At 35.4% G+C, this 25,506-nt stretch overlaps 2 protein-coding genes across 5 annotated transcripts in view; one reads left to right on the top strand and one right to left on the bottom strand.

The window, feature by feature from the left end:
• Positions 1-4,881, top strand: part of LOC109109392 (WD repeat- and FYVE domain-containing protein 4-like) — a 46,799-nt gene extending 41,918 nt beyond the window's left edge. For all 4 annotated transcript variants that reach the window (XM_042769119.1, XM_042769118.1, XM_042769117.1 and 1 more), the window contains exons 56-61: positions 1,322-1,479; positions 1,667-1,825; positions 1,971-2,150; positions 3,068-3,250; positions 3,720-3,816; positions 4,491-4,881. In XM_042769119.1, coding sequence (XP_042625053.1) covers positions 1,322-1,479; positions 1,667-1,825; positions 1,971-2,150; positions 3,068-3,250; positions 3,720-3,816; positions 4,491-4,618 — 905 coding nt within the window. In that variant the 3' untranslated portion in view covers positions 4,619-4,881. The remainder of the gene's footprint in view (positions 1-1,321; positions 1,480-1,666; positions 1,826-1,970; positions 2,151-3,067; positions 3,251-3,719; positions 3,817-4,490) is intronic.
• A 5,599-nt stretch (positions 4,882-10,480) lies between these two features.
• On the bottom strand, positions 10,481-20,269 carry LOC109108803 (V-set and transmembrane domain-containing protein 4-like). Its single transcript, XM_042769115.1, has 8 exons — positions 20,088-20,269; positions 18,627-19,022; positions 13,800-13,853; positions 12,720-12,827; positions 12,503-12,536; positions 12,275-12,399; positions 11,854-11,894; positions 10,481-10,974 (listed from the first exon to the last, which is right to left on the bottom strand). Exons 1-8 carry the CDS (start codon positions 20,137-20,139, stop codon positions 10,813-10,815), a joined length of 972 nt encoding a protein of 323 aa, XP_042625049.1. The 5' UTR covers positions 20,140-20,269; the 3' UTR covers positions 10,481-10,812.
• Positions 20,270-25,506: the final 5,237 nt, after the last annotated feature.

Below are 25,506 nucleotides of genomic sequence, written 5' to 3'. Positions count from 1 at the left end.
TCCTCAATTATTTTTTACAAGATGGGGCCACGTCTACAGGGAGCAATAGAAGCCGTGAGGAAGAAGATGCTGGCTAGCCTTTTCACAGGCTCATTTTCTCAGTCATAGCTCAGCTCAGCTCCATTCAGCTATTTGTTAGGCCACTCTTGAAGATACAGCCACTGAGGCTTATTTAATAATCTGAATGTCCCAAAAGGATCTCTCTGGAAAATTAGATAATTCTCTTTCCATCTCTCTCGCTCTGTTGTCTCTCACTCAATATCTTGTTCTCACATCAGGCGTTACTTTATCATTCTGATCAGTAAATCCTTCAAGGAAAGATTTAAAGGGCATCTTGAGAGAAACTTGCGATCATCTTAGTTGTTGCATGTTGTACTGCCAGTGAGCAGGGAGACTTGGATTGTCCTCACATATGTAGGTCATTTGAAAGTAGAATACTCCTTTAAAAAAAAAAATAAAAAAAAAATAAAACCTTTTTATGCTTAGTTGTTTCAACAACTTTTTCACATTGTAAACATGGTCAGTTAAAATGACTTAAATGCCTGGTTCAAAAGTTCTTGATAGATTGATGCAATAAGTGTAAAAAGACAAAATGCATTGCCATTTCAACATCTATTATATATATATATATATATATATATATATATATATATATATATATGTATATATATATATATATATATATGTGTATATATATATAAACAGGGAGTTGCAAAAAGTATTATACCATTAATTTTTTTTTTTTTTTTTTTAAATTCTGTAATAGTATTCAATTATTTTTTTATTTTTACATTTTAATAGCAAGTTCAACATGTTTAAATAGACATTACCTTTTACAAGTTTGGAGTCATTATTAGATTATTTTCTGAAAGAAATGTATCCTTTTATTCAGCAAGTCTACATGAATTTGATCAAAAACATTTACTAATATATATATATATATATATATATATATATATATATATATATATATATATATATATATATATATATATATATATATATATATATATATATATATATATATATATATATATATATATATATATATATATATATATATATATATATATATATATATATATATATATATATGTATATTATATATATATATATATATATATATATATATAATATATATATGTATGTATATATATATATATATATGTATATATATATATATATATATATATATATATATATATATATATATATATATATATATATATATATATATATATATATATATATGTATATATATAGAAAGAGAGAGAGTATGTCACACTGCATAAACCTGCTTTTCTGTTGTTTCTCTACAAAGAGCTCACGCTGGGTCCTGTTGGTCAAATAGTGTGTAGAGAGAAAGATGTATTGGTCGTGGAAAAAAACAAACTTCTCATCCCACCTCATTGGAACACATACTTCAGCTGGGGCTCTTATGACCAGACCTGCTCTTTTGGGAGCTACACAGCTGAAAAGGTTTGCTTTCATAGTTTCTCTAGATCCATAAATAAATTAACATGATGGGCCTGCTTGTAGTGTTCATTCATTGATTCATTTTTCATTTGATGTTTTCCTATTGTGTAACTGAAGAATTGTTTATTATTAAACAAGGTTACTTCTGGTTGGCTGTTAAAGTTTGATGGCTTTATTACCTGTGTTTCAGAGCTTTGCAGTGTGTGAGAGCCTGTCGGACTGGGGATATGCTGTATGTGCTGCCTGTCCCAACAACAGCACCATCATCACGGCCGGGACCAGCACTGTAGTCTGTGTGTGGGATGTCTCCATCAGCAAGGACAAACTTAAACACATGAGACTCAGACAGGTCAGATTCACATGAGTTATCATTCCTAGAGAGCCATGTTCATGCTTTGGCGTCACAAAGCAATTTTGAAATTTTAATAATCGAAATAGTGGGTTTGTCTCATTTTTTAATAAATAAATTAATTTTCTTTTATTTTCCATCCTAGACCTTGTATGGACACACAGACACCGTGACGTGTCTGGTAGCATCAGAAGCACATAGCATGATTATTAGCGGCTCTTTGGACCAGACCTGCATCCTGTGGGACCTGGAGGACCTTGGCTACATCACACAGTTACCAGAACATTCCTCTGCCGTGTCTGCCCTGGCTATTAATGACCTGACCGTGAGTACACTCCAGAAAAAACATACACGCTCTGAGGTCAGCCTGCATTTTTCAGTTCCCAAATCTCTCTCCATCCATCTCACTCCCGCACATTTAATTTGGTTAGGGCCGTTCGGCTCATGTTGCCGTCCGGATGACACATTTACACCGGCTCATTTGCACCCACAAAGTGGTTTCTGGAACTCCCCTCAGCCAGCTGTGTGAGGGAAGGGTGGGCACATCCTTCCCATTCAGACCTGCTTTAATGCTTAAAACCCCCTGTTACACAGCATGAAACATACCTGCTACAAAAAGCACGAGAGACAAGTGTGGAAATACAATTCCAAACCTCCTTCAAATAATTTGGATTATAGCAAATTGAAAGTATTTATAGTCATTTACCCATATATTATTATCTCTTCATACATTTTACGGGTTGCTTTTTTTTTTTTTTTTTTTACTAGGAAAAACAACATTTTTCAAAACAAACTTTGAATGTTGGCTTGTTTGAAAGTTTAAAAAAACCTTTTAAAAAAACTTGTGGACTGAGAGAGATAAATTACCATTCAAATGTTTGTGGTCAGTAAAAATTTTTTTTTTTTTTTGAATGCAATCTTAAGTCTTTAGTGTCACATGGTTTTTCAAAAATCATTCTAATATGCTAATTTGGTGCTCAAAAAACATTTCCTATTATCACAATTGAAAACAGAATGCAGAAATCATCATGCATTTTTTAGGTCTCTTTGATGAATCAAACGTAAAAAAAATTTTTTTATATGAAATAGTGTTTTTATAACAATGTGAAAGTCCTTACTGTCACTTCTGATCAGTTGAATGAATTCTTCTTCAAAAAAAAAAAATTTTGGAGCCCAAACAAATACTGTGTCTTTTGCCTGCTACTGTATGTGCATCATTAATCGCCATTCTGTCCCTCTCAGGGTGAGATTGTGTCATGCGCAGGGACCCATTTGTACCTGTGGACCATGAAGGGGCAGCTGCTGGCCTCTTTAAACACTTCCTGCCGGCCTGAAGGAAACATTCTGTGCTGCTGTTTCACACAGAAGTATGAGTGGGACCCCCGCAACGTGATCATCACCGGCAGCACTGACGGCATTGTCCGGGTAAGGGTAGATCTTCAGAACGGGCTTTTTCGGTGCTCCTCCGAAGGCTCTGACCGAAAGATGATGAGGTGTAGCATTCACGTAGCGAACTTTATAATGAGAGAGTTTAAATGAGAAGTCTTCTCCGAAGACTACACCTTTGTGTTTAAGCAATAAATCTTTCCTGTAGTGTTTCCTGCTTTAATAGTCAGGTAATATAGCTGCAAAATATTAAAATATGGTAACTGGGATATTGAAATGGGGCTCACAGGCTTGGCTGAGAAGTCCCACAGAAGCATTAATAGTTACATGTGCTCACTTTAGATGAGGTAAGAGCAGTTATTAAATCAAAATGCTTTTTAAATTAGGCATCAAGTGGAGCCTGGACCTGCGACATCAATGGCCAGCAGATTTGATTTATGAATATAGCTTCAATCGCTTTTGATATTTTCACCCTCTTTTTTTCATTAACCGTGTGGTTCTGTTGCAGATATGGAAGACTGAATATACTAGAGCACAATTACCTGGACATGAGGAGTGCTCGGTGTCTCAAGGGCATGTTTTGTCATCAGTTCACGAGGAAGCAGGTAACACTAATACACTTCACCTTAAGTGCAGAATTGAACTAGAGCGTGAATATGTGCTTTTGTTCTCGCCTCTGTTCATAGTACTGTTATAACCCATGAGCTTCTTTAATGACCAACATGAAATAACAGGAACTCACTCCTGGAATATTGGAAAACAATGTGCTTCGTGACGTCACGAGAATCGTTATTTTCTAATATACAAGTAATGTTTGAAATTAAATAGCCAGACCAAATACTAGAAATCCTTCAAAAATGCTGTATAAATCGGATTATGTCTGTTCTTAAGTGTGATGGTGCAGCCGCTCAGCCTGAGGTTCGTTTTTGAGCGATCTGAAGAAAAGTTCATAATGATCTACTGTTTTGTGTGACGCATTAGGGCTAGCTGCGAGGAATTATGGGGCAAAGTTATTAAACATACAGCCTGTAAACACTGATGAGCAATTTTGCTGATGTAGGCATGCAATTTAGAAAGCAATAATAAACAAATCCAATTTGGTACACATTGGTTACAGCACAGCGTCAGCGCGTGTAAGTATCAACACGTTTAAATTAAATTGGGGGAACTCATTGTAACAGTGAAGGCTTTATATTAGATGTATTTCTCTCAATTTAGCAACATGCTGACCATAAATAATCTCTTTCTCACATCTCACTCTTGCTTTTGCTTTTCTTAGACAGCAGCTCATGGAAGTGGGAAAGACACCTGGTGCTCTGTCGAGAGTTAAACCGCAATCAGACCGTCTCTCGTCGACGCTGCAAAAATAACCCTGCGATTACGGCTCTGGGCATATCAAGGTATTGAAGAAAGGCCAGTCTCTCATACCAAAATATGATCTGAAACCTGGTTTCAAATGGATCCTCTAATGTTTAAAATGATTCAGTACAGGATTAAAGGGTTAGTTCACCTAAAAATTATAATTAAGTCATCATGTACTCACCCTGGTGTTGTTTTAATGCCATATACACTACCCTTCTTTCTTTTTTGGAGATTTAAAAAAAAAAAAAAAAGTCCTGCTCGCACTAATCCATATAATGGCAGTGGACAGTGACCAGCATCAAACTTGAAGGAAAAAAAAATAAAAAAAAAAACTGAAATGTAATTTATTATTTAATTAAAATCTTGACCTTGTCCGTTGGTCTTCTGTACATGACTGTGAGACTCATGAGACTCTACTAGCATCGCAGTTCATTCTGACTTACCCACAGAAAGCCTGACACATGATGAATGTGATACTTTTGTGTCTTTTTAAAAAAAAGTTTAATGCTTATGATGATTTTGATTCTTTTTAGAGTATTGTTTAAAGTTTTTTATGTTGGAGATGTTTTATTGATATTATTTTGAGGAATGCTTGTTTTACTTTTTTTCGGTGATGCCTGGGGCAGGGTGTACAGCTGGTCCTGTGAAAGCTAGGATCAATCAATCATCCGTCAGTCAGCGTTAAAGTCGGCTGTAACTGCAGCTGAATGCAGCCACATGTCAGCGGAGAGTCCAGCTTAAGTGCTGCCTACGTATGCACTTTGCTCTCACCACTTCCAGCAGGACTGCTGACTTCAGGAGACCCACTCTGGATCTGGTGAATTACAGGGATGACGCATTCTTTCTTGGACTGAGTGAGGCTCGCTGGCCAGGGCCGGAAACACAACAGTGCTTATTTAAGAAATGAAAGATGATGCCATTTAAAAAAATGAATTAGGCCCATTTGGTGGATCGGTTTTGTTGTACAGTAGCGCTCTTTCTCTCACTGGACCCTCAGAAAACCAAAGTAATGTTTATTTTATAAACACTGTTATGCTGGAGTTTCAAAGGCATTCGCTTTTGTGCCATTTCGTATTTTTGTTTTAAACTACACCAGTGGACATACTGAATGGTGTTTGTTTATAAAGCAGCAGGGTTCTGCTTACTAGTTGTGTTTTATGTTGGAAGGTTTTTTTATACAGTATATACTGTATATCAAGATGATTTTATTAGTTGTAATTAAATCCAAATAAAATTGCTCACTCGTTATGCAGTCCTGCTAGCTCAGTGTTGAACATGCTACTGTTAAAGGGCTGAATCAACCTCCTCAGCCAATTAGAGTCAGCGTTTCCATTGGCAATGTGCCCCAGATTCCCATCATAGAGGGTGTGGATCTATAAAGCTGCATTTACATGCATTCCATGATCTGGAGAATTCTGAAATAAATGCCACTAAATTATGGCATACAGGAAACAACAGTGATATGCTGTTTTGCCCGTGTAAAGAATTATTATTGGTAACAGTCAAATTTGTTAACATTAATGCATTCATATATAAATTCTCTTATGCTCACCAGCTTAAAATAACTTTTCTTTTCTATTTTAATGTATTTTAAGCTGATTTGGTGTTCAAGAAACATTTCTAACTCTTATCAGTGTTGAAAACAGTTCTGCTGCTTAATATTTTTGTAGAAATTGTGATTTTTTTTTTTTTTAGGATATATATAATATTTTAATATATATAAGTATTTTTGTAACAATGTAAAAGTCTTAAGTGTCACTTTTGATCAATGTAATGTGACTTTGCTGAACAGAAGTATTGATTTCTTAGAAAAAAATAAAAACTGCCCCAACTTTTGAACAGTAGTATATATTAACATATAACCTCTAACCCTTTTATTTTGGTCTGAATGTCAAATCGGAATAGTTTTATATACAATATGAATGAGTTTAATTGTGGAACATTTTGTCTTTGCAGTGTAGTAAAGGACTGGAAAGAACTATTCTTTGTTGTTTGATTGAAAAAACATGTTTGTACTGTACTCGCCCTCAATCACAGGCTTTAATCCCCAACAAACCAAACCTCGTTTCATCATTACCAAACTATTCCTTCTCGTGGTAAATTCAAGAACTGTTAATTTTACCTTCAGTTTTACAATGTAGAATACAGTATATCTGTTTTACCCACCAATGCATTAATCTGATTAATTTTAAAGGCATCAACACATAAGTGTATATGTAACATCATCTGTTAAAGATGTCAGGAATACTAATGATTCTTATGATTTGAATAGCATCATTTAGTCATGACCTTGAATGACGGTTCTGTTTGCATACAGCCTGATTCTGACATCCTTAATGAATCATGAGTGAGTGTGTTTATTCCACAGAAATACTAGCAAATACAGCCAAAGCTTTCTGTGAATTGAACATTTGTACATGTGGTTCCCTGGCAGCATAAAGAAGTGGATGTAATGTTTTTTGTAGTTGTCAGGGCTACTACGGTAGTTAAAGCCATAGAATCAACACAGATGTCCATTAAGTTTATGAATATGGGTCATTGCATGCAGAGTAACATGTGGACCATGGACCCTTCATAAATGTAATTTACTGATTTTTAATATACTTAAAAAAATGTTACTTAAATATGCATCTTTATCATATTTTAGAATTTTTTTTTTTTTTTTTTTTTTTGTAGAGTCTGTAGTTTTACTTATTTCTTAGACACTCGGCTACATATTCAGGCTTCCAGGGCTGACTTGTTGAATAGACTGAAGTCTTCCTCTGTTCAGCTGTCCAGATGTATTGTGTAGACTTTGCTGTGTATTAAAGGGCTGAGTCTGGTTCTCTCAAGCAAGCAGACTGCAGGGAAAGAGCTGTGATTACTGGGAGCTCCCACCAGGCCACGCTCCACTTGTCTCTCTGGGGAAGAGGGCTAATTGTTGCTCTCCTCCAACCTTTGGAGACTGTCTTCTCCTAATAGCCGTCATTAAACAGCATGAATAATCCAGCGATGGGGGTCGGGCCATAAAATAAATTAATAAATAAAAACCGGGGATGGCAATCTGAACTCAGCCGTTCCATGAGGTTATATCTCCGGTGTGTATAGAGAGAGCAATGAAATGGGGTTGCTGTCAAAATGCGGAAAATAAAGAAATGTTAAAGTCCACTGTATTCATTACAGTAAGATTGCATATATTTTTATATTTAAATGAATCGTTCGCTTAAATAATGCTTATTCCAAACTTCAGTTTATTCCAAATAATGATAAAAGAACCTGATCACCATGTATAGTGGTTTATTTTATACGGTGACTTCAAATCTGCGAGTTTGAATGGAATTTTGTAATTTTATTTGTATAGAAAAATAGTAAATTTTTACTGCAATCGATAACTGAACCGCAATATGGCGCCAGTTGCGTTTGTATGAACCAAGAGTTCGAGTCAAGACGTGATTCTTTTTTTTTTTTTTTAAGAAATATAAAATTTAAAAATGTATACACAAAAATGCCAAAAGCGTAAATAACAACCATCTACTGAGAAATTGATTCATTTTTGATAAAGCGTTGCCATGGACGATATGATGTCACACCGCTGGATGGCGCAAATGGAGTATTGACATTACTTTGAATGTGAAGAAAATAGTGTAAAAAACAAACAAACAGTTTTTCACCTTTGTAGTTTAAAATAAAAACACATAAGCTGGAAAACCTGAGCGTGAGTAAACAACGATATACATGTTTGCTTAACTCTTTCTTTAAAAGCTCAGTACATTAAATGGCTGTCATGTAAAAATGACATGGCGTTACACATCTGCCTTAGGTTGCCATTAGAAGAAGAGCGGTGTAAAAAAATCATAAGATTTTCTCATTTGGAGTTTCTCTGCGAAAATAACAGCATATGGGTTTGGAACAACATGAGCGTGAGTAAATAATCACAGGCTTTATTTTTTTGCTGAAGTTGCAGCTGAGTGCGGAAAATAAGTTGTTGGTTTTTTCTCTTTGCTGCTGCCTCTTTATATTTGGTCAAGGGTGTTGTTCAAAACAACAGAACTGAGAGTAAATGAATTCGCTCTGCTTTTGATGCCCTAATATTTAAGCATCTCAGTGTAGTTTGTGGTACACACTGTGTTTGTGGATTTCTGTCCCGAATATGGCTTTCATTCTCGCTTTGCAATGGGTTTTGTGCTTGCAACATCTGCACACACTGTAGTTCTAAATACAAAAGAAGGCGCAGCCATTTGTGAGTTCGAGTCTCGAGTCAAAGGTTCGAGTCTCGGATTGTAGGTGGGGGAGTGAATGTACTGTTCTCTCTTCCACCTTCAATACCAGACCCTTGAGCAAGGCACCGAATCACCAACTGCTCCTCAGACACCGCAGCAAAAAATGGCTGCCCGCTGCTCCAGGTGTGTGTGTGTGTGTGTGTGTGTGTGTTTACTACTCACTGCTGTGTGTGTGCACTTGAATGGGTAAAATGCAGAGCACCATACTTGACTACACTTTCTCTGAGAGGATCTGTTGTTTCATATAAGCACTCCTGCAGAGCAAAAACAATGCGGGCCCGCAGAAGGTCATCGCAGGTTTAGATGAGACTAGTAGACAGATGAAGAGTATAGCTGTATTTCAATCGATGCTTATGTTTCAGATTGATCCAGGGCTAAGGACACAGGAGAAACTGCATCTCCTTCTCTTACTCCCTCTAAGCTCCTTCTCGGGCCCCTCTGCCATCCTGACCCTGCATCTGCTCATTATTATGCGCTGTGACCACAATGAAGGGAGAGAGTCGCTCTCTTTAACCTTTGTGCATGCAGCTAATTGTGCTAAGTAGAGGTGCTTAATAGACTGGAACATAGTCACCATATATCTCACAAAGAGAAGCAAATGACCTTCTCAAAAGACAATAGCCATCTCAATTTTAATACGTCGGTGGGTTTATGATAGTAAATGTCAAACCATTTGGGCTCCTCTGAATAATTAAATCAAATAAATTATAGCACCTAGGCAGAACCATCTTGTAGCCTAACCCAATTATAATGCACTGTAAAGCTAATTATTAAGCATGATTACAATTAGTATGATTTTAATAAATGTAACCATTAACAGATTCATCACAGTCACTGGCACTAGCTGTGTGTTTAAAACCACAGTTAACGGTCTGGTTTCTACAACTTTCACTTAGGAGCAAAATATGCCTTTAAATTCGAAAGAAATAAAGATTTGAATTTTATTTTGATAATTTTTTTTGGCCACATCGCCCAGCCCTAGTGTGAGAGAAATGGAGAGAGAAAGAGACAGACTAAACTCAAGAACGGACGATAAGAGAGGACAAGACGAACTGAGACATCATAATGTGCATTGCATCATTGACTTTATGCTTATAATAGCTGTGCACTTGCACTCATCTAGTCTAAACCTAATTTTGTAGGTTACAGGTTTTAGCTATTGAAGATACTGTATGTTCAATTATATTATAAATGCCTATTTGTAGATGATAAAAATGATTAATCAAGCAAAATTAATAAATTGTAAAAAGTAACAAATTATGATCGCCTCTGAATTAGAAAATATTACAGAATTTATTACATAAATTGCATTATATGCATAAATAGAAAAGTATTATGTATGTTGCTTAAAATGTAAATATTATGCACATAAAAATAGAATTATAAAAATTATTAAATTTTTAAATAGTCTCAGGCAATTTCAATTGAAATTCCCATTGAAATATCTATAACTTGCCCTTTAATGCACTATAGCTGATATATGTATTTTTAGTTATGAAAGTAAACTACAACAAACAAGGGAATTGATCTTACAGGTCTTATTCTGGTTATATCAGAGGGTTAAATGTTCTTTGATATGCTTCAATAAACAACACAATGATGACCTGTTTAAGCGTGCATAAATGAGACAATAAATCAGTTTGCTCATACTGAATCATCCTCTGCTTTTAGAGGAGTAATCTTTATTTTGTACAACACAGCAAAAAATAAAATTGTTACATACTTTACAAAACTGCATCATCAGATTCCACATGTTTGGAGTCAAATCCATAATGCAACCCTTACCTTTTTAGCCTAAAGAAAAAAAGGTCTCAAATTCAAAGGTACATAAATGTGCCCATACATATATAAAAGAAAATGCTGCTGTTGTAATACAGATTTTATACTAGAAATACTAGTACGCGTGAAATAACAGAACATCAGTTTGTAGGTAAAACATATTTTATTCTTATAAATAATTTTGGTATGAAACTCTAATATTTACACTTGCTTCTCCACAAAGAGTATTTGGGCATATACAGTCCCTGTGCATTGTGTTTTAGGCTCAAGTTGTACACATCCAGTCAAGTCTGTTTTCAGCTCAGGCTTCGGTTCCACCAGCTCCAGCTCTGCGTATGTCAGGCTGTCCTCTACCACCCTTGGTGAAGACGAGAAGAGAACAGGGCATTTCAGATATATGAAAACTACAGTATGTGGTCAGAGGTCTGAAAGAGGAGTTTCTCTGGGGAATGTGGGGTCAGAACAACATGAAATTATAGGTGTAATTTTAGGATTGCTCATAGATGGTTCTAACTAAGAGTCTCAAGTATGTCGGAACAGCCACTTCATCTGATAAACATATATTTCAAATGGTCAAAGGAAGTGCTTCTAAAATGGAATGCAAACAAGCAAGTGGACAGAACAGCAGGATAGACATATAAATGTTCTCCGATCCCCTGCCAGTCACACTTATTTAAGGAAGTCTGTGTTCTGCTAAGAGTTTATAAAGCTTGTCATCGTTGACCAACCAGATTAAAACTGGACTTCACAATACAATGCTGGACCGTAAAACATTTTCAAATTTTTTGCTGCTTTTCTGCATTTCGGTGATGATTTCCCTGGAAACGAATCTAATAAGAATCAAGCATGTTAAATAAATAATCACGCTTTGGAAAGTAATAATAGTAAATAAAATTATAACACCCATAAATGGAGGTTGGTATAGCAATAACTGTGGCGAACATAAAGCTCATTGAGAAAGCCACATTATTTCCCTCTTGTATGTTTCATGTGAAAATTCAATTGAGAGGCTAAAAAAAGTGTGTTGTTTGACGCAAATATTATAAAATTGTGAATAAAAAGATTATGCATACAAAATTGATTATAAAACAAGCAATTTAGCAAGATATATATTTAGGACAATTATGAAACCCTATCAGCATCACTTAATCTTTTTAATGCTTTAGTATGAAAGAAAATAATGCTCTTATGTAAAACGAGTTCAGTAAAAGTTAGCATTCATACCATTTTTGTAGGTTGTACCTTTAAAAGTTTGGTCCTACGTGGCTTTCTTGGTACAGGTGCTAGAAAAAAAAAAGGAGAGAGCGAGAAACCAAAAAAAATTGTGATACTTTTAAGGGTTCAACATTTGCTAACATTAAATAATTTAAAGCATTTATTAACTTTGGTCTACATATAATTTCACTGTATATATAATAACATTTAATTCATGTATTTTAAATGAACATGAATTAATTAATGAACAGTAGTATATTCATAAATTAACATGAACCTACTGTACTGTATATTATTAAATGCAATAAATGCTCATTCATTGTTCAAAATAACTAATGTATTAACTAGCTTAACTGAATTGAACCTTCACGTACAGTGTTATCTAACATTTTGATAACCCAGTCATTTTTGATTTGGTGTTTTAATGTAAGGGTTTCAGTCTGTGTACCTTTAGCTGGTATCTGTGGTGGTGGTAGTGGTTCAGTAACGTCTTTGAGCTGTGGTTTGTGTCGTCTCTCTTTTCTGTGCATTGTAGGAGAGGAGCTGCACACACTGGTTACTGTCTCTCCCGAGCTGGATATATAAAACGCAATGATGTTGTTCTTAGAATCAGTCTAAGAATCAATCAATCAATTATAACAGTAAAGCAGTGATCAATCATTTTGCATTGGTTTACCTGTTTTCTGGACACTTCACAAGGTAATAACTGGCTATATAGAGATAAAATTGAATAAGCAAAAAAAATAAATAAATAATATGTTTTAATGTTTTGTATAGTAAGTGGATAATAAGATTAGTATGTTTTTTTTATTTTTTTTTTATTTTTATTTTTTTTTTTTTGATTTTGTGTTTTTGTATTTTTAAATTGTAAATGATCTTAAAAAGCTCATCACCTCGTAGTCTTCGTTTGTGCTGCAGGTGCTGACATGTGATAGTCATGGCAAAGACAAGCATACAGACCAGACCGATAGAGCAGATGAGAGCAGCACACAGATACAAATCTGAGAAAGATCACAATGATCACAAAACAATGTGCTGTAAACACTAAATTACAACAAGCACTGACCTTGCAGACAACAAATAAAAACTTTCTTGAAAAGTGATAAATCAGTTACCTTTTTTTTTTTTTTTTTTTTTAGTTTTAAAGGGATACTCCATCCCCAAAATGAAAATGTTGTCATTAATCACTTACCCCCATGTCATTCCAAACCCGTAAAAGCTATGTTCGTCTTCGGAACACAATTTAAGATATTTTGGATGAAAACACCGGGAGGCTTGTGATTGTCCCATTGACTGCCAAGTAAATTACAATGTATTGTTTCAGAATGGTGTGAAAGGCATGGTCTGAATAGTCAATGTGACATAAGTGGATTGACCATAACGTTAAGAAGCGACTAGAATACTTTTTGTACGCGAATAAAACAAAAATAACGACTTTATTCAACAATTCGTCTCCTCTGTCTCTCCCCATGTCAAAATATCTTAAATTGTGTTCCGAAGACGAACGAAGCTTTTATGTCTTTGGAACAACATGGGGGTAAGTGATTAATGACAACATTTTCATTTTGGGGTGAAGTATCCCTTTAAAAGTAATGAAATTAAAACTATAATTTATCAACCCACAATAATGCATTTTTCTAATTTGTATAAAAAAATGACGTGGATTTTGTAATAATGTAGTGGAAATGTTGTAAAGTATCATAAGCCAAGGAAGAATCCTTATTCCAATATACTGTAAGCTTGGGAAGAGCTGACCCCAAAAATAAACCAAACGCTGTGAGCACACTTGGTTTACACTTGGTTGAATTTGGTCTAGTCTTTCTCCACCAGAAAGGAGGAAATGTAACACACTCGCCAAAGTCTGTCCAACACTGTAAGCTGTGATCCTATCCACTTGATCAGTGACAGACACTCCAGACTGCAATAAACAACATGTTGTTGTATTTTATTAAAATAATGAGGTCACAGCATACCTTCAAACACGCGCCATATGACATCAGCTTTTCCTGTGCTCGCTATATGATGTACTGAAAACATTAAAAGAGACAAAAATATGAAAAGTTAAAAAAAAAATAAAAGGTAAAATTATGACATCAGCTTTTCCTGTGCTCGCTATATGATGTACTGAAAACATTAAGAACTGCTTTTATTACCTTTTGGGGGGTTAGGTCAGGTTTTTTATATATATACTATATATATATATATATATATATATATATATATATATAAAGCAAACTGGTTTTGAGTTGTTGTGGATTGTTTTATCATGCTTAAAGGGATACTCCATCCCAAAATGAAAATTTTGTCATTATTCACTTAATTTTCATTTTGGAGTAAACTTTTAACATTTGTATTGCAATTTCACAGTCTAAGTTTAGGGGAAAAACACGATAAATGTATTAACGTTGTTGCATATTTGACTCAAGGCTCAACCTGGTCATTCTCCCCCACATTTTGTATTCCGTGCAGATTTTTTGCAGGGTTGTGCTTGATGAGGCTTCGATATGACCAGGCAAGGACATTTAGATTAAAAGGAATTTGTGTTAGAGTCCTCTAAAAATATTTAACCTTTGACCCTGAGAAATGTGGCTTTAATAAATATATCACAGAAAGCTCATAAACAGCTATCAATACATACAGCATGCATTACATCAATGTTTAAATATATTATTAAATACTGTTAGCATTTGTTTGCCTGGGAAACAAAATTCAGATTTTTGAGAATATATGGAAAATCATATTTTTCTCATTCTTTCATAAATTTTTCTTCTTTAAACGCTTACTGCATGTTATTTTTAAAAACATGTCAGGTCAGGGAAAATTGCTTACAGATGTTGAGGGCACTGCTGGACAGAATTACTTTCAAAAATAATGGTATGATATTTAGTTAAAATGTCAAATTACCCGAATAAAATTTAGATCATTGTATGATGAAACACAATAAAGGTTCTCACTCTCTTAAAACTAATTTTTGTGCCACTATCATCAGACACACACACACACACACACACACACACACACACACACACACACACACACACACACAACAGTTTTCATTAAGTTTCCTGAACACGTCCTCCATTTGCCATTGGCCAGCCAAGAATTTTCTGCCCCCAAACCAACACCATTGCTCGAGTGTGAATTGAATTGAATCCTAGTGTTGCGAAGGTTAATATGTTAAAGAAACCAATCTACAAATGGAAATCTCTATTCAGTTAGAAGAAAGTATTTAAAATTTAAATTTCCCATTGTTAATTACTAAAGCAGTGAAAATCACAAGGGCTGAGCACTAAAGAAACCCTTCCAAAAACACCTACATAAGCCTTGATCAGCAGCGTATTAAAGACCTTTTTAGCACCCTTCTTTCTGTGTTCTGAGTCTTAACGGATCCTTTTGTGCATCTCCTCTCACATGCACTATATTAGTCTCCATCTGTAGCAGGTATATGGTTACATATCTGATCTACATTTTCTTTCAAGTCAAAGCCAATCTGTTAAACCCCTGCTAAACTGAAGGGTTCAGCACATTTTCAGATCTGCAGACACATTGTGCAAAAACATTTGACAACAAAGTGCACACTACATCCAAAGTCAAACGGGTGGGGAACAGCATATGTTTGAGTGCCACTTTTGTTTGGTAAAAGCATTAAGTCATTTTCAGGCTGACCCTGTGGCTGTAGAGTTGGTTGAAGTAGTTAACCCCACACTGTGGTCCTGCATTGGTTTGTTTATAGGGTATCTCAGCTGGTTGACATTGTTTTGTTGTATCTTTCACAATTTTTTCTTGTATTTTTGTGTCTCAGATTCGGTTAAGTTGGGTATCTGTGGTTGTCTAACCCCTGCAGTAATAATTCTGTTGCTTTTATTCCTTCGAAACCACGTTTATGTCTGTGAAATATATGCTGAGGTTTTTCTTCAAATAAATCATCAGCTACATATATGCACTTTATGGAATGGTTTAAATAAGTATTTTTACTGGATTTATCTCTTTTCTAGACAAACCCTGCTTAAATATACAGTGATTTATAACTTCTAAAATACACAGATTATAACTTTTAGTTTTTTTAGCTTCTAAAGCATCAGTTATACAAAGAAATCTTTAAGATGATTATTCATAGTCAGTGATGTACCATAACTATAAATACCTTTTTGTAAATAACAGCATAACTGTAGATAACTTTTTGAACGTTATAAATTATTGAGCTACTTTAAATAAATAGTTCATCCAAAAATTAAATTGTGTCATCATTCACTCACCCTCATGTTGTTCCAAACCCATATGACTGTCTTTCTTCAGTGGAAGATAAAAGAAGAAAAATGACTTGTGGACTGTATTCCAATCCTTTTGAAACCTATAATAGCTTTGTCTAATTTATTATTCAATGAAAATCTTTACATCTGCCCTAGTTCTCACTGGCACGCCCTTGAGAGAACAGAAAGTATCTTTTCAAATGACTTGATCCGGTTCTCAAAATCGGGCTGACTTATTCATGGACTGATACAGTTCTCAAGTTAAACTCTTGAAGGTGAAGATTTTTACTTAGATTTTAATCTACTGATCACGCAAAGTTATTTTTAAAAGACTAAAATCTCTAGTATATACTTCAGAATCTCCTTTTGTGTTCTACAGCAGTAAGAACATCATTGCAGAAATCAGGCCTAAATAAAATGATGACAGAATGTTTATTTTTGAGTGAACTGTCACTCCAAGTGCATGCAACTAATACTCCTTTGTTATCTTTATTGTCACTAGCATCAGGCAATTGCCATTTATTAGGCAGATGATTAATCCAATGGACACTGAGGCTTTGGGGACCTCTTGCTGTCCAAACACCATAGGAGAACTCATAATTCAGCCAGAGTAAATGTTTTCAGTTGCATCCTTGCCAATTCTCCTCTCTCTGTCCCCACAGGTTGCTCTTGATAACAGCCTCATGGTCTGTTTGTTTTGGTTCAGAACCCATTTATAGTGGAAATGATGTATATATATGTGGAAGGTCAAACCCTGAGACTTACAAACACACTGAAGCTATCATGTGGAAAAGGCTACAGTGTGAGAAATGGGAATGTTTACACCTTATTTTCTCATTGTTTATTTGAAATTTTATGGACCATTCAAAAACTATTTGGATTTGAGCTTTGAACTGTTGACATGGAGTAATGTCACTATGTGAATCTGATATAGTCACTCTTTTGTGATGTTCTGAAAAGACAGACCATCCCCTCTGTAAAAGAGGTTTACAAATAGCTAACAATGAACTTTGTCACCAACAACAGTGTTTGCTGGCGCAAGTTACTAGTTCATGAATTGAACATTAGTTTTATACTCCAGATTACTAACTTGCTTAAAGGGGACATATTATGCAAAATTTACTTTTGCATGGTGTTTGGACATAAATGTCCACCAACTACTTTGTTTTTAATAAATCATAAGCAGTGTCTCCCATCTACCTGTTTTCTGTCTTGGTGCTAATGTGACGTCACATTAGCCACAGGCCCCACCCACGAATGTTGAAAGACACTGCCGTTTTAACATAGAACTGCTCTGAGCGAGTTCATAGCGAGTTGTACACAATCCGCCATTGCTGCACTGATGAGAATGTCTCCCAAGTGTTTTAGGTGTTCTGTAGCTGGATGTATGAATCCACATAATTTTTTTTCCGAAGAAAATGCTCCCTCAACTCTACCGAAATTCGTTTATGTCTGCGCGAATCATTTTACACCGGAATGCTTTGTGAATGAGGGTCAGTATAAAGCAGGTTTTGCACAAAAGTTGCTCCTGAAGGATGAAGCTACACCTCCAGAAGAAGTAAGTATCATCAAGACTTTCTGAAAGAGCTTCTTGGCACTTTGTAAGGCTAATGTTGCTAAAGCTACCATTGTCTGTCTGTTATCACTGATGCTGCCTTCACGTGCTACCAGAATGATCATAAATAGGAATGTGGGAGTTCACATTGCTTTTTGATATGCAATTTTAAGTCGACCGCTGGAATTAGTCAAGCTCATAATCACAAGTGGGGCTTATAAAATTTGTATGGCACCATGAGTTATTTTTATCACGCCGTGCTCCCGTGTGTAATTCATAAAGTGCTTTTTTTTTTTTTTATGCACAGAACAATCAGATGACTGACTTTTAAACCGAGTGTGTTTTCTGTAAAGATAACAGGCTTGTACTAATAGTGGAGTGTTTATTTGCAAAGGCTAGCACCGGTATTGCCGAAGCTTGAGCTCTTGAAGCTCCGCCCTTTTCTCTAGGAGCACCAGCTCATTTGCATTTAAAGGGAAAGACAAAAACGGCCCGTTTTTGCTCATACCCTAAAAGTGCCAATTTCTCTAAAAAATTATCTATAGGTATTTTGAGCTAAAACTTCACACACACAATCTGGGGACATCAGAGAAAAACATCTTGTAAAAAGGGGCATAATAGGTCACCTTTAAAAGGCTTTTACATTGTGAATTTGGTCATTTGCATTTTGCATATATCTGCACTGTTCCATGCCATTTATTAGTATAAGTAGTGCAAGTAGTGTGATCACACTGAAAAATGAGGGAAAGTCTGAAGTATGCTTTGGGTTCAGTTTAGCTAACATGCTTAAGCTAATGGCAATACCAAAATGAGAGGACGCACACTTGATAAATCAACTGAAAAAGGCAAATGCTTCCATTTAGTGAAACAAAACACACAAACAAACTGTGCTTCATTTCAGACGATAGTAGCCTTAAGATGTCATATACCAGAAGGCTGGGTACATAGTGTACTGTACATCATTTAAGACACAGCTTTAAAAATCCTCAAGTTACCTCGTAATTCCATGCTTCCTGTTCCATTCGACGAGGCTTTCCAATTGTTTCTGTGCTTCCGTATTTCCTGCACTTTACAGGTATAGTTTCCCCCATCCTTGAGGGACACATTCAGGATCAGCAAACGATATATCTGTCCGTCCATTTCTTCCCATAGGTGAAACTTTGTCTGGGGAAAGTGCTTGCTGTAGTTGCCATAATATTTGGTCTTCTTCATGCCCATCCTGCCCACGAGGTGCTCGTCTTCAGGGGTAGGGAAGTAGAGCCAGCGTAGCACCAGAACACTGCTGCTTCTCTTTCTCTGAGACACTAAGCAGGACAAAGTGATGTTGTCTCCCTTCATACACATGCTGACTGGCCCAGGGGTGACGGTCACATTTAAAGCTTCACTCAGCTCTGGGAAAAACATGGAGTAAAAAGAATAAAAACATATTTAGGCTTTCTATGTATTGCTGCTGCAGATGTGTAATAGCTGCAGATGTATTATATTAAATATATCTGATTTTATGATAAAATCCAAGAAAGATTTAAATACAGAGGCAAAAGAGAAATAAAATAGATTTTAATCATAAAAAGAAAACCCAAGAGATTAAAAAATTGCACATTTATTTTTCAAAAAATTTCAATGTATAAAAATATTTATTACTACTATGTTTTCCTATAGTACTTTTTATACCTCAAAAAGATCATTGAATACAATAAAATCTGTAGTAATTAAACATTTGTTTAATTTATATAAACAACTATAGAAATTTATCCTGATTTTAAGATTTAATTACCTTAGCCTTCCTCTCTCTTTCTCTCTTTCTCTCTCTCTCTCTCTCTCTCTATATATATGGTGATATCTCCTATTTTGGACCAAATCCATGACCCATAAAGGGTGTAAAATATCTGAATGCATCTGGGTTTAATATGCCGTGCCAAACAGAACCTACAGGTGGAAAACATTTGTCTGCCTTCTTGAACTACAGGATAGAGCAGGGAACGTGACAACAAGATTGTATCCAGCTGTTAAAAGCCTTTGTCGTGTTTATGTTGTGTCCCAATTACTCGAATCCCTCAGGGGTCAACTGGGGCTCTGTTTTCAATGCAAAAACCACATCACAAGAGAGATTTAAACATAAACAAAAAGCCCACAATAATAATGCTGAATAAACCCCTGTCCTGAAAATGTCTAGATTGTTCTTAACAATGCAACATTTTGCAATATGTTTTTGCACTGAAGAAAAATATGTATATTTAATGTAAAATGAGGTCAGTGAATAAAAATAGAAAAGTTTGGTTTACTTCATTTTTTTTAGCATGCAAAATAGTTTTATGCAGATGAATACTGCAGTTACATGTGTAACAAATGGGTAGCTGTTGTCTGAAAAATTATCTCACTGATCATGTACCCCCTGAAAGCTATTTTGCAAGTTGTTTCGTCATTGCATATTAATAGGCCAACATAAACAGTCTTACCTCCAATAAAAGCCCTAGTCAGGAGAACTATCGCAAAAGCAGAGAGCTTCATTTTGCAGACCCGTAGGCTCCATAAACCCAACTAAACATCAAGAAAAGAGTCCCTGGGATTTTTTTCTCCTTTTCTTTCTCTTTCTCAGTGTGTGTGTGTGGTTGTGTGTGTAATCTGAAACAGTGCGTGCTCTGTTCCTAGTTAGAAACACCCCTCTTTCCTAGTCTTTCTCTTTTTTTCACCCACTCTCTTTTTCTTTTTCTCTTTCTCTATCCTGTAATCTCTCCCCCTGCCAGTTAAAAGTATGTAGGAAATGTAATTTCCTGAGAGAATCTTTGGAAGTAGCACAAAATTTCAGCTGGACCTACAACATATGAAAGTAGGAAAAGTAGCCAGGTCTTAGTAGCATTTACATCCTTTTGTTAAATAATGATTGAAGTGGACTCTCACAAAGCTTAAAGAAATTGTTTACCGAAAAAAAAAGATTAATGTTGATCCAAACTCTAAGATATTTTAATGTTACGTAATGTAGTTTATTTCTTCCATGCAATCACAGTGATTGTGACTGAGGATTTTAAGCTTTAAAAAAGGCACAGTACTGTAGTCTGAAAAACTCATGCACTATACATAATTTATACTAGGGTGACCATATTTCAGTTTCACTAAATATTTCATATTTAGTTTGGGTGGGGGGGGGGGGGGGGGGGGGTTCAAAATATGTCAACTCTGCAGATTGATTTTAACCACAGCTAAAAGTTTAAAATTAGCCAAGCATTTCCGTGGAATAAAATGCTATGCAATATTTCAAACCTTCATCCCACATGGGCGACTCCTATGCAATTTCAAACCTTCAAACCACGGGAGAAAATATGATGAATTTTGAAATTATACATATATCCGTGGGATAAATTGTTGGTGATTTAAATACTCTGCATATTGATAGCAGCTCCCTGATGCGTGAAAATTATATTCAACATTATAATGTTTGTGGGAGCAGGCGGTGATGGTTAGAAATTGGGAGCGGGTTTAAGAAAACAGTCCTGTGCAGAGCTTTAATACAAATATGCACACAATGAATGTCGACTGTAGAACGCAAAAGCCGAATCCAAGACATTTTGGGTGATTTAGAATTTTTTTTGGTCCAAAAAGAGGACATGTCCGGGGAAAAAAAGGATGTTTGGTCACCCTAATTTATATAAAATATATAAAAGCTTTGTGTAATAAAATGACCAAACATATTTTTAAAAAAATCATACTGTATTCTGTGGAAGAAAGAATGTCATACATGCTTGGAATAACATGAGGATGAATAAATAATGACAAATTCTCAACTTTTGGGTGAACTATCCCTTTAAACCTTAACTCTGGAGTTGTAAGAAGTTTTCTGTTATCAGCACACAGTTCTTGTCCACCCATCTCGTGGTTTGAAGCATAATGGTTTATTGGGTAGGGTAATGTGCTGAGCTAGTGGTTTCTCCTGACAACTGCTGCCAAGAGGAGTAGAATTACACAATGTGCTAATATATAGCAACAAAGTACTACAGCTTAACACGTGCCCTGCGAGCGCAATACTTTTGTCTTTAACTTTGTATTGTTTGGAAAAAAACGTTACTTTTTCTTTGGATCAAGGAAGAATTTATAGCATATAAGGCCTATACAGCATGTTGTAATATGCTGCCTAGAGACAAAGCCTGTTGTGAATTTCACAGTCTACAATAATACATGATCAGAGTCTCAGCAGTCTAAACAAGTAGGAATTCTATGTATAAACAATTCTCTAAAAATGCCACCACTTATCTTTCAGGACTGCCTCCAACTCACATTACAAGAAGGAAAAAAGGCCTGTATTTTACATCTTTGACTACATTCCAAATGGAATAATAGCATGCATTTACTCAATTATAGCTATATATATATTTATTTATTTTTATTTTTATTTTTAAATTAAATGTGAAACGGAATTAGCATCCAGTTATCATCCTGAAAAGAAGTACAGTGACCGTGACATCAATAATGAGTCAAGAAATGTTCAAAATCACAGCTGGTTCCTTTACCATATTGGAAATGTAAATTCTGCATTGTGGAATGCTGTATTGAAAATGCATGGATAGGCTTACTGTACATACTGTATGCTGCAGAAATAGCAGTATAAGCGAGGCTATTCCAAAAAGCATTAGACAATAAAACAAACAGTATTGACATCATTTCTGGAGTTGAAACTAGTTTTTTTTTTTTTTTTCAAGCTCATTTATCAGGTTTTTCTTTGCAAAACACCTGTTTTGTTTATTTGAATTAACCAATTAATCATGCCAGTATAATGCAAGAACAACCTAATTCATTTTGAAATAATTACATACCACATTCATTCCTGCTATCAGGACTCTACACTGACTCCATGTGGCTACAACTTAGAAGATGCCAGATCCTATCACATGGAACCAACTCACATATACGCATATGCAAACATGAGATCCACTTTATAGTTATATACTGTATATGGCTTTTAAAGTTAAAGAATATATAAAATGGTTCACTTTGTTCACGGTCTGGAAGCTTGTGTTTTGGGTGACATTTTGCAGCAAATGTGTATAAACTGGTACGTGCCAATAAAAAGGGTAAATGGTTATCACTTATTTCATGTTACCCTTTGATAACGTAAGACACAGTGATTCTTTCACTTATTCAATTACAGTTTAAGACATTGCCCACCCGCAGACCTGACTCCTGCAGCGAAATCATGCATTTCATATCAGAGTAGATTAAAAGGGCTCATGGAGAGAAGCTCTCAGTCATTCAGTAAGTGGCTTGTTAATGTAATACACAAGTCAGCGGGAGAGACGGCACAATAACACACACATCACATCAACAACATCTTAGCAACAACAGCTAATACAGGAGCCTTCCAGTCCGGTCTCTACTATGGGCATCTCTGGCTTGGTCAGTGCTGGGTACAGTAAGGTGCTTGACCGACCTCCACAGATGCCTCTTAAAGTTTTTAATGGGAGTCGAGGACCAGGGGAAATCAAAAGGAGATGCTCTCTCATATCTCTGGTATATGTAGCATCTCGAGGGAGCTCTTGTTAAACTCATTTGGGCCACTCTCAAAGAAACAAAGAAACACAAAGACACCCTTCCATTAAATCACTTGCTCAGTTTGTTTGTTTATTGGCTCTGCCATTAGGGCAAATTATTCTCAGTTAATTGGTTTTATAATTATACCACTGGATATGCAGAGGACCAGCATTGGGGCACTCTAAAAAAGACCCAGCAAGGAAATAGGACTGTTTAATGACCAAGATTATTTAAATATTATAGCCTGTTGCTGTTCTCCAGTATCGGTAAACCGTGACGTAAATTTCTGGGAATAAAAAAAAAACTCTTGAATCATTATCTTTGGATGTCAACGATCATTTTTTTGAAACAACTTATTAGCTGTGAACTACTGAAATACTGTAGTAGGCCCAGTGGATCAGCATTTTAAAAAAGCCCATAACATTTGAATTAAAATAAAAGATGTAAGGGAAGATCTATTGACATATTCATTCAAATACCTGGTTGTTTTTAATAAAAAGAGACAGACCAGACCTCTCAAGAGGAAGTCATTTAGCTCCACATGGGGGCGGTGGCTGATTAAGTCACAGAGCAGCTAATATCCTTGATACAATCAATATCCGAGAACATTACAGGTGCCATAAGAAGAGCTATGCGTTATTTTCTCTCAGTGGCATTTTGTAAATGAGCCGGGGAGCAGTGACAATACTTGATGGCCTAAGTACTTTCAGTGACTGTGCTTATTGACTGTGTTAATTATTCACCTTTGATACACACAGTTTAATAACAACTGTCATTTCAGTTAAGATACAACAATTCCATGACTAGGGCTGGGTAACGAGCTCGATACTTTTTAGGCACAGACCGAATTGCCTTGATACTATCGAGTATCGAAAAATGTCTTGTCGTTCTGTATACCAAATTTAGATACCTAAGGGTTTCAGTAAGCCAATAAGCATGCAGCATGCTTGATGTGCCTAAATCAAGTGCTGGTGATTGGCTCTGGTGAGGCATCAGGAAAAACACTAGTTTACGCCGGTTCCTCCCAGAGATGTGGCTCACACGTGAGGCTGTAATGTGTAGGCGTCCCAACCGCCATAGATGTAATGCTATGTTTAGACTAGTGCATTTTCATTTCAATTTTGGTTTTTTTAACTGTGTTTTAGATGTGTTTCAGAATAGATGAACCAATAAATGGTTAATTGAAATTTATGTGAAATTTATGCACACTGTTTTTTTAGTGTTTTTTTGATGTAATTTTGTTTTTGTATTCTTTTTTTTGGTCATATAATTTTGCTGAAATATGCTATTTGTACTCTTTTATAAAAAGATAATTGCTACACATGGGATAGTGTATTGGCTTCATGTTTTCGTGCAAATGTTTTCTGGGTTTCATACAGAACTGAACGACAGGGCGGATGGACGTTCGTCAAATAGGGCTTGCGTTCGTCATTGGAGACAGGGCGGATTATAAATAGCTTGAAGAAGCTATTGCTTATCAGTAAATCAGTGGAAAATTAATAGAAATTGATTCTGTCTAAGCTATGTGTTTTAAAATAAAACGCACTAGTGTAAACGTAGCCTAAAAACTATATGAACTATATTAAAACAATTTGCACTGATTTACTGTATTGGTTACATTTTGTTCCTTTGTGCTTTTTTGCTCCATTGGCTCAGGAGATGAGTCTTTGAGTCTCTAAAAACATAAATAAGCTGAAAAAATAAAACAGTTTTTTTTTTGAGGTAATGTGTAATGTTATCTTGTTAAAATGGATTTAATAAAATTGTTATCAAAAAAAGTATCGTTCAGGAACCGGTATCGAAGACAAGGTATCAGTATAGGTATCGAACATTTTTGAATTGATTATTATTGGTAGATATTTTATCCAAAATAAAAGCGAAAGAGTGTGCAAGCAGGAGTCTCAGTATCTTAACAACAAGATATTTGTTTCGATGCAGCTGTGCAACAATACACTAAGAGTGTATTAAAGGAGCAATGTTATCTGTTATATGATAAAGCATTTAGAAATATTTGACAAGCAAAATCCTGTAATTGCAGTATGATCCCATAAATGTCATGAGGGGTGATTCACAGAGGGAATGAAGAGTGCTTGGAAGAGACCATTCTAACCGGTTGTGGGGTTCAACACCTACATGACATACATATGTTTTTTGAAAAGGGTGCAGTACCCCACTGAGCCCCTTTAAATCTTATCTACCCATGAAAGTGATAGTTACTGTAATATGTAAGGTTTTTACACTGAAGGAAAATATATATATATATATTTATATATCTATATATACAAATATAATAATAATCATATATATATATATATATATATATATATATATATATATATATACATCTGTACAAAT

Source organism: Cyprinus carpio, chromosome A13 (genome assembly GCF_018340385.1).
Source record: "Cyprinus carpio isolate SPL01 chromosome A13, ASM1834038v1, whole genome shotgun sequence".
Classification (NCBI taxonomy): domain Eukaryota; kingdom Metazoa; phylum Chordata; class Actinopteri; order Cypriniformes; family Cyprinidae; genus Cyprinus; species Cyprinus carpio.
The sequence above is the reverse complement of the archived record's forward strand: the minus strand, read 5'-3'. Positions and strand labels throughout refer to the sequence as shown.

Excerpts from the sequence above, each read along its gene's own strand:
- LOC109108803 (XM_042769115.1), bottom strand. The coding sequence starts at position 20,139 with ATGAAGCTCTCTGCTTTTGCGATAGTTCTCCTGACTAGGGCTTTTATT. Across the intron at positions 19,023-20,087 it reads GACTAGGGCTTTTATTGGAG|AGCTGAGTGAAGCTTTAAAT; the intron begins GTAAGACTGTTT and ends TGTTTTTCCCAG. Across the intron at positions 13,854-18,626 it reads AGGAAGCATGGAATTACGAG|TACATCATATAGCGAGCACA; the intron begins GTAACTTGAGGA and ends TAATGTTTTCAG.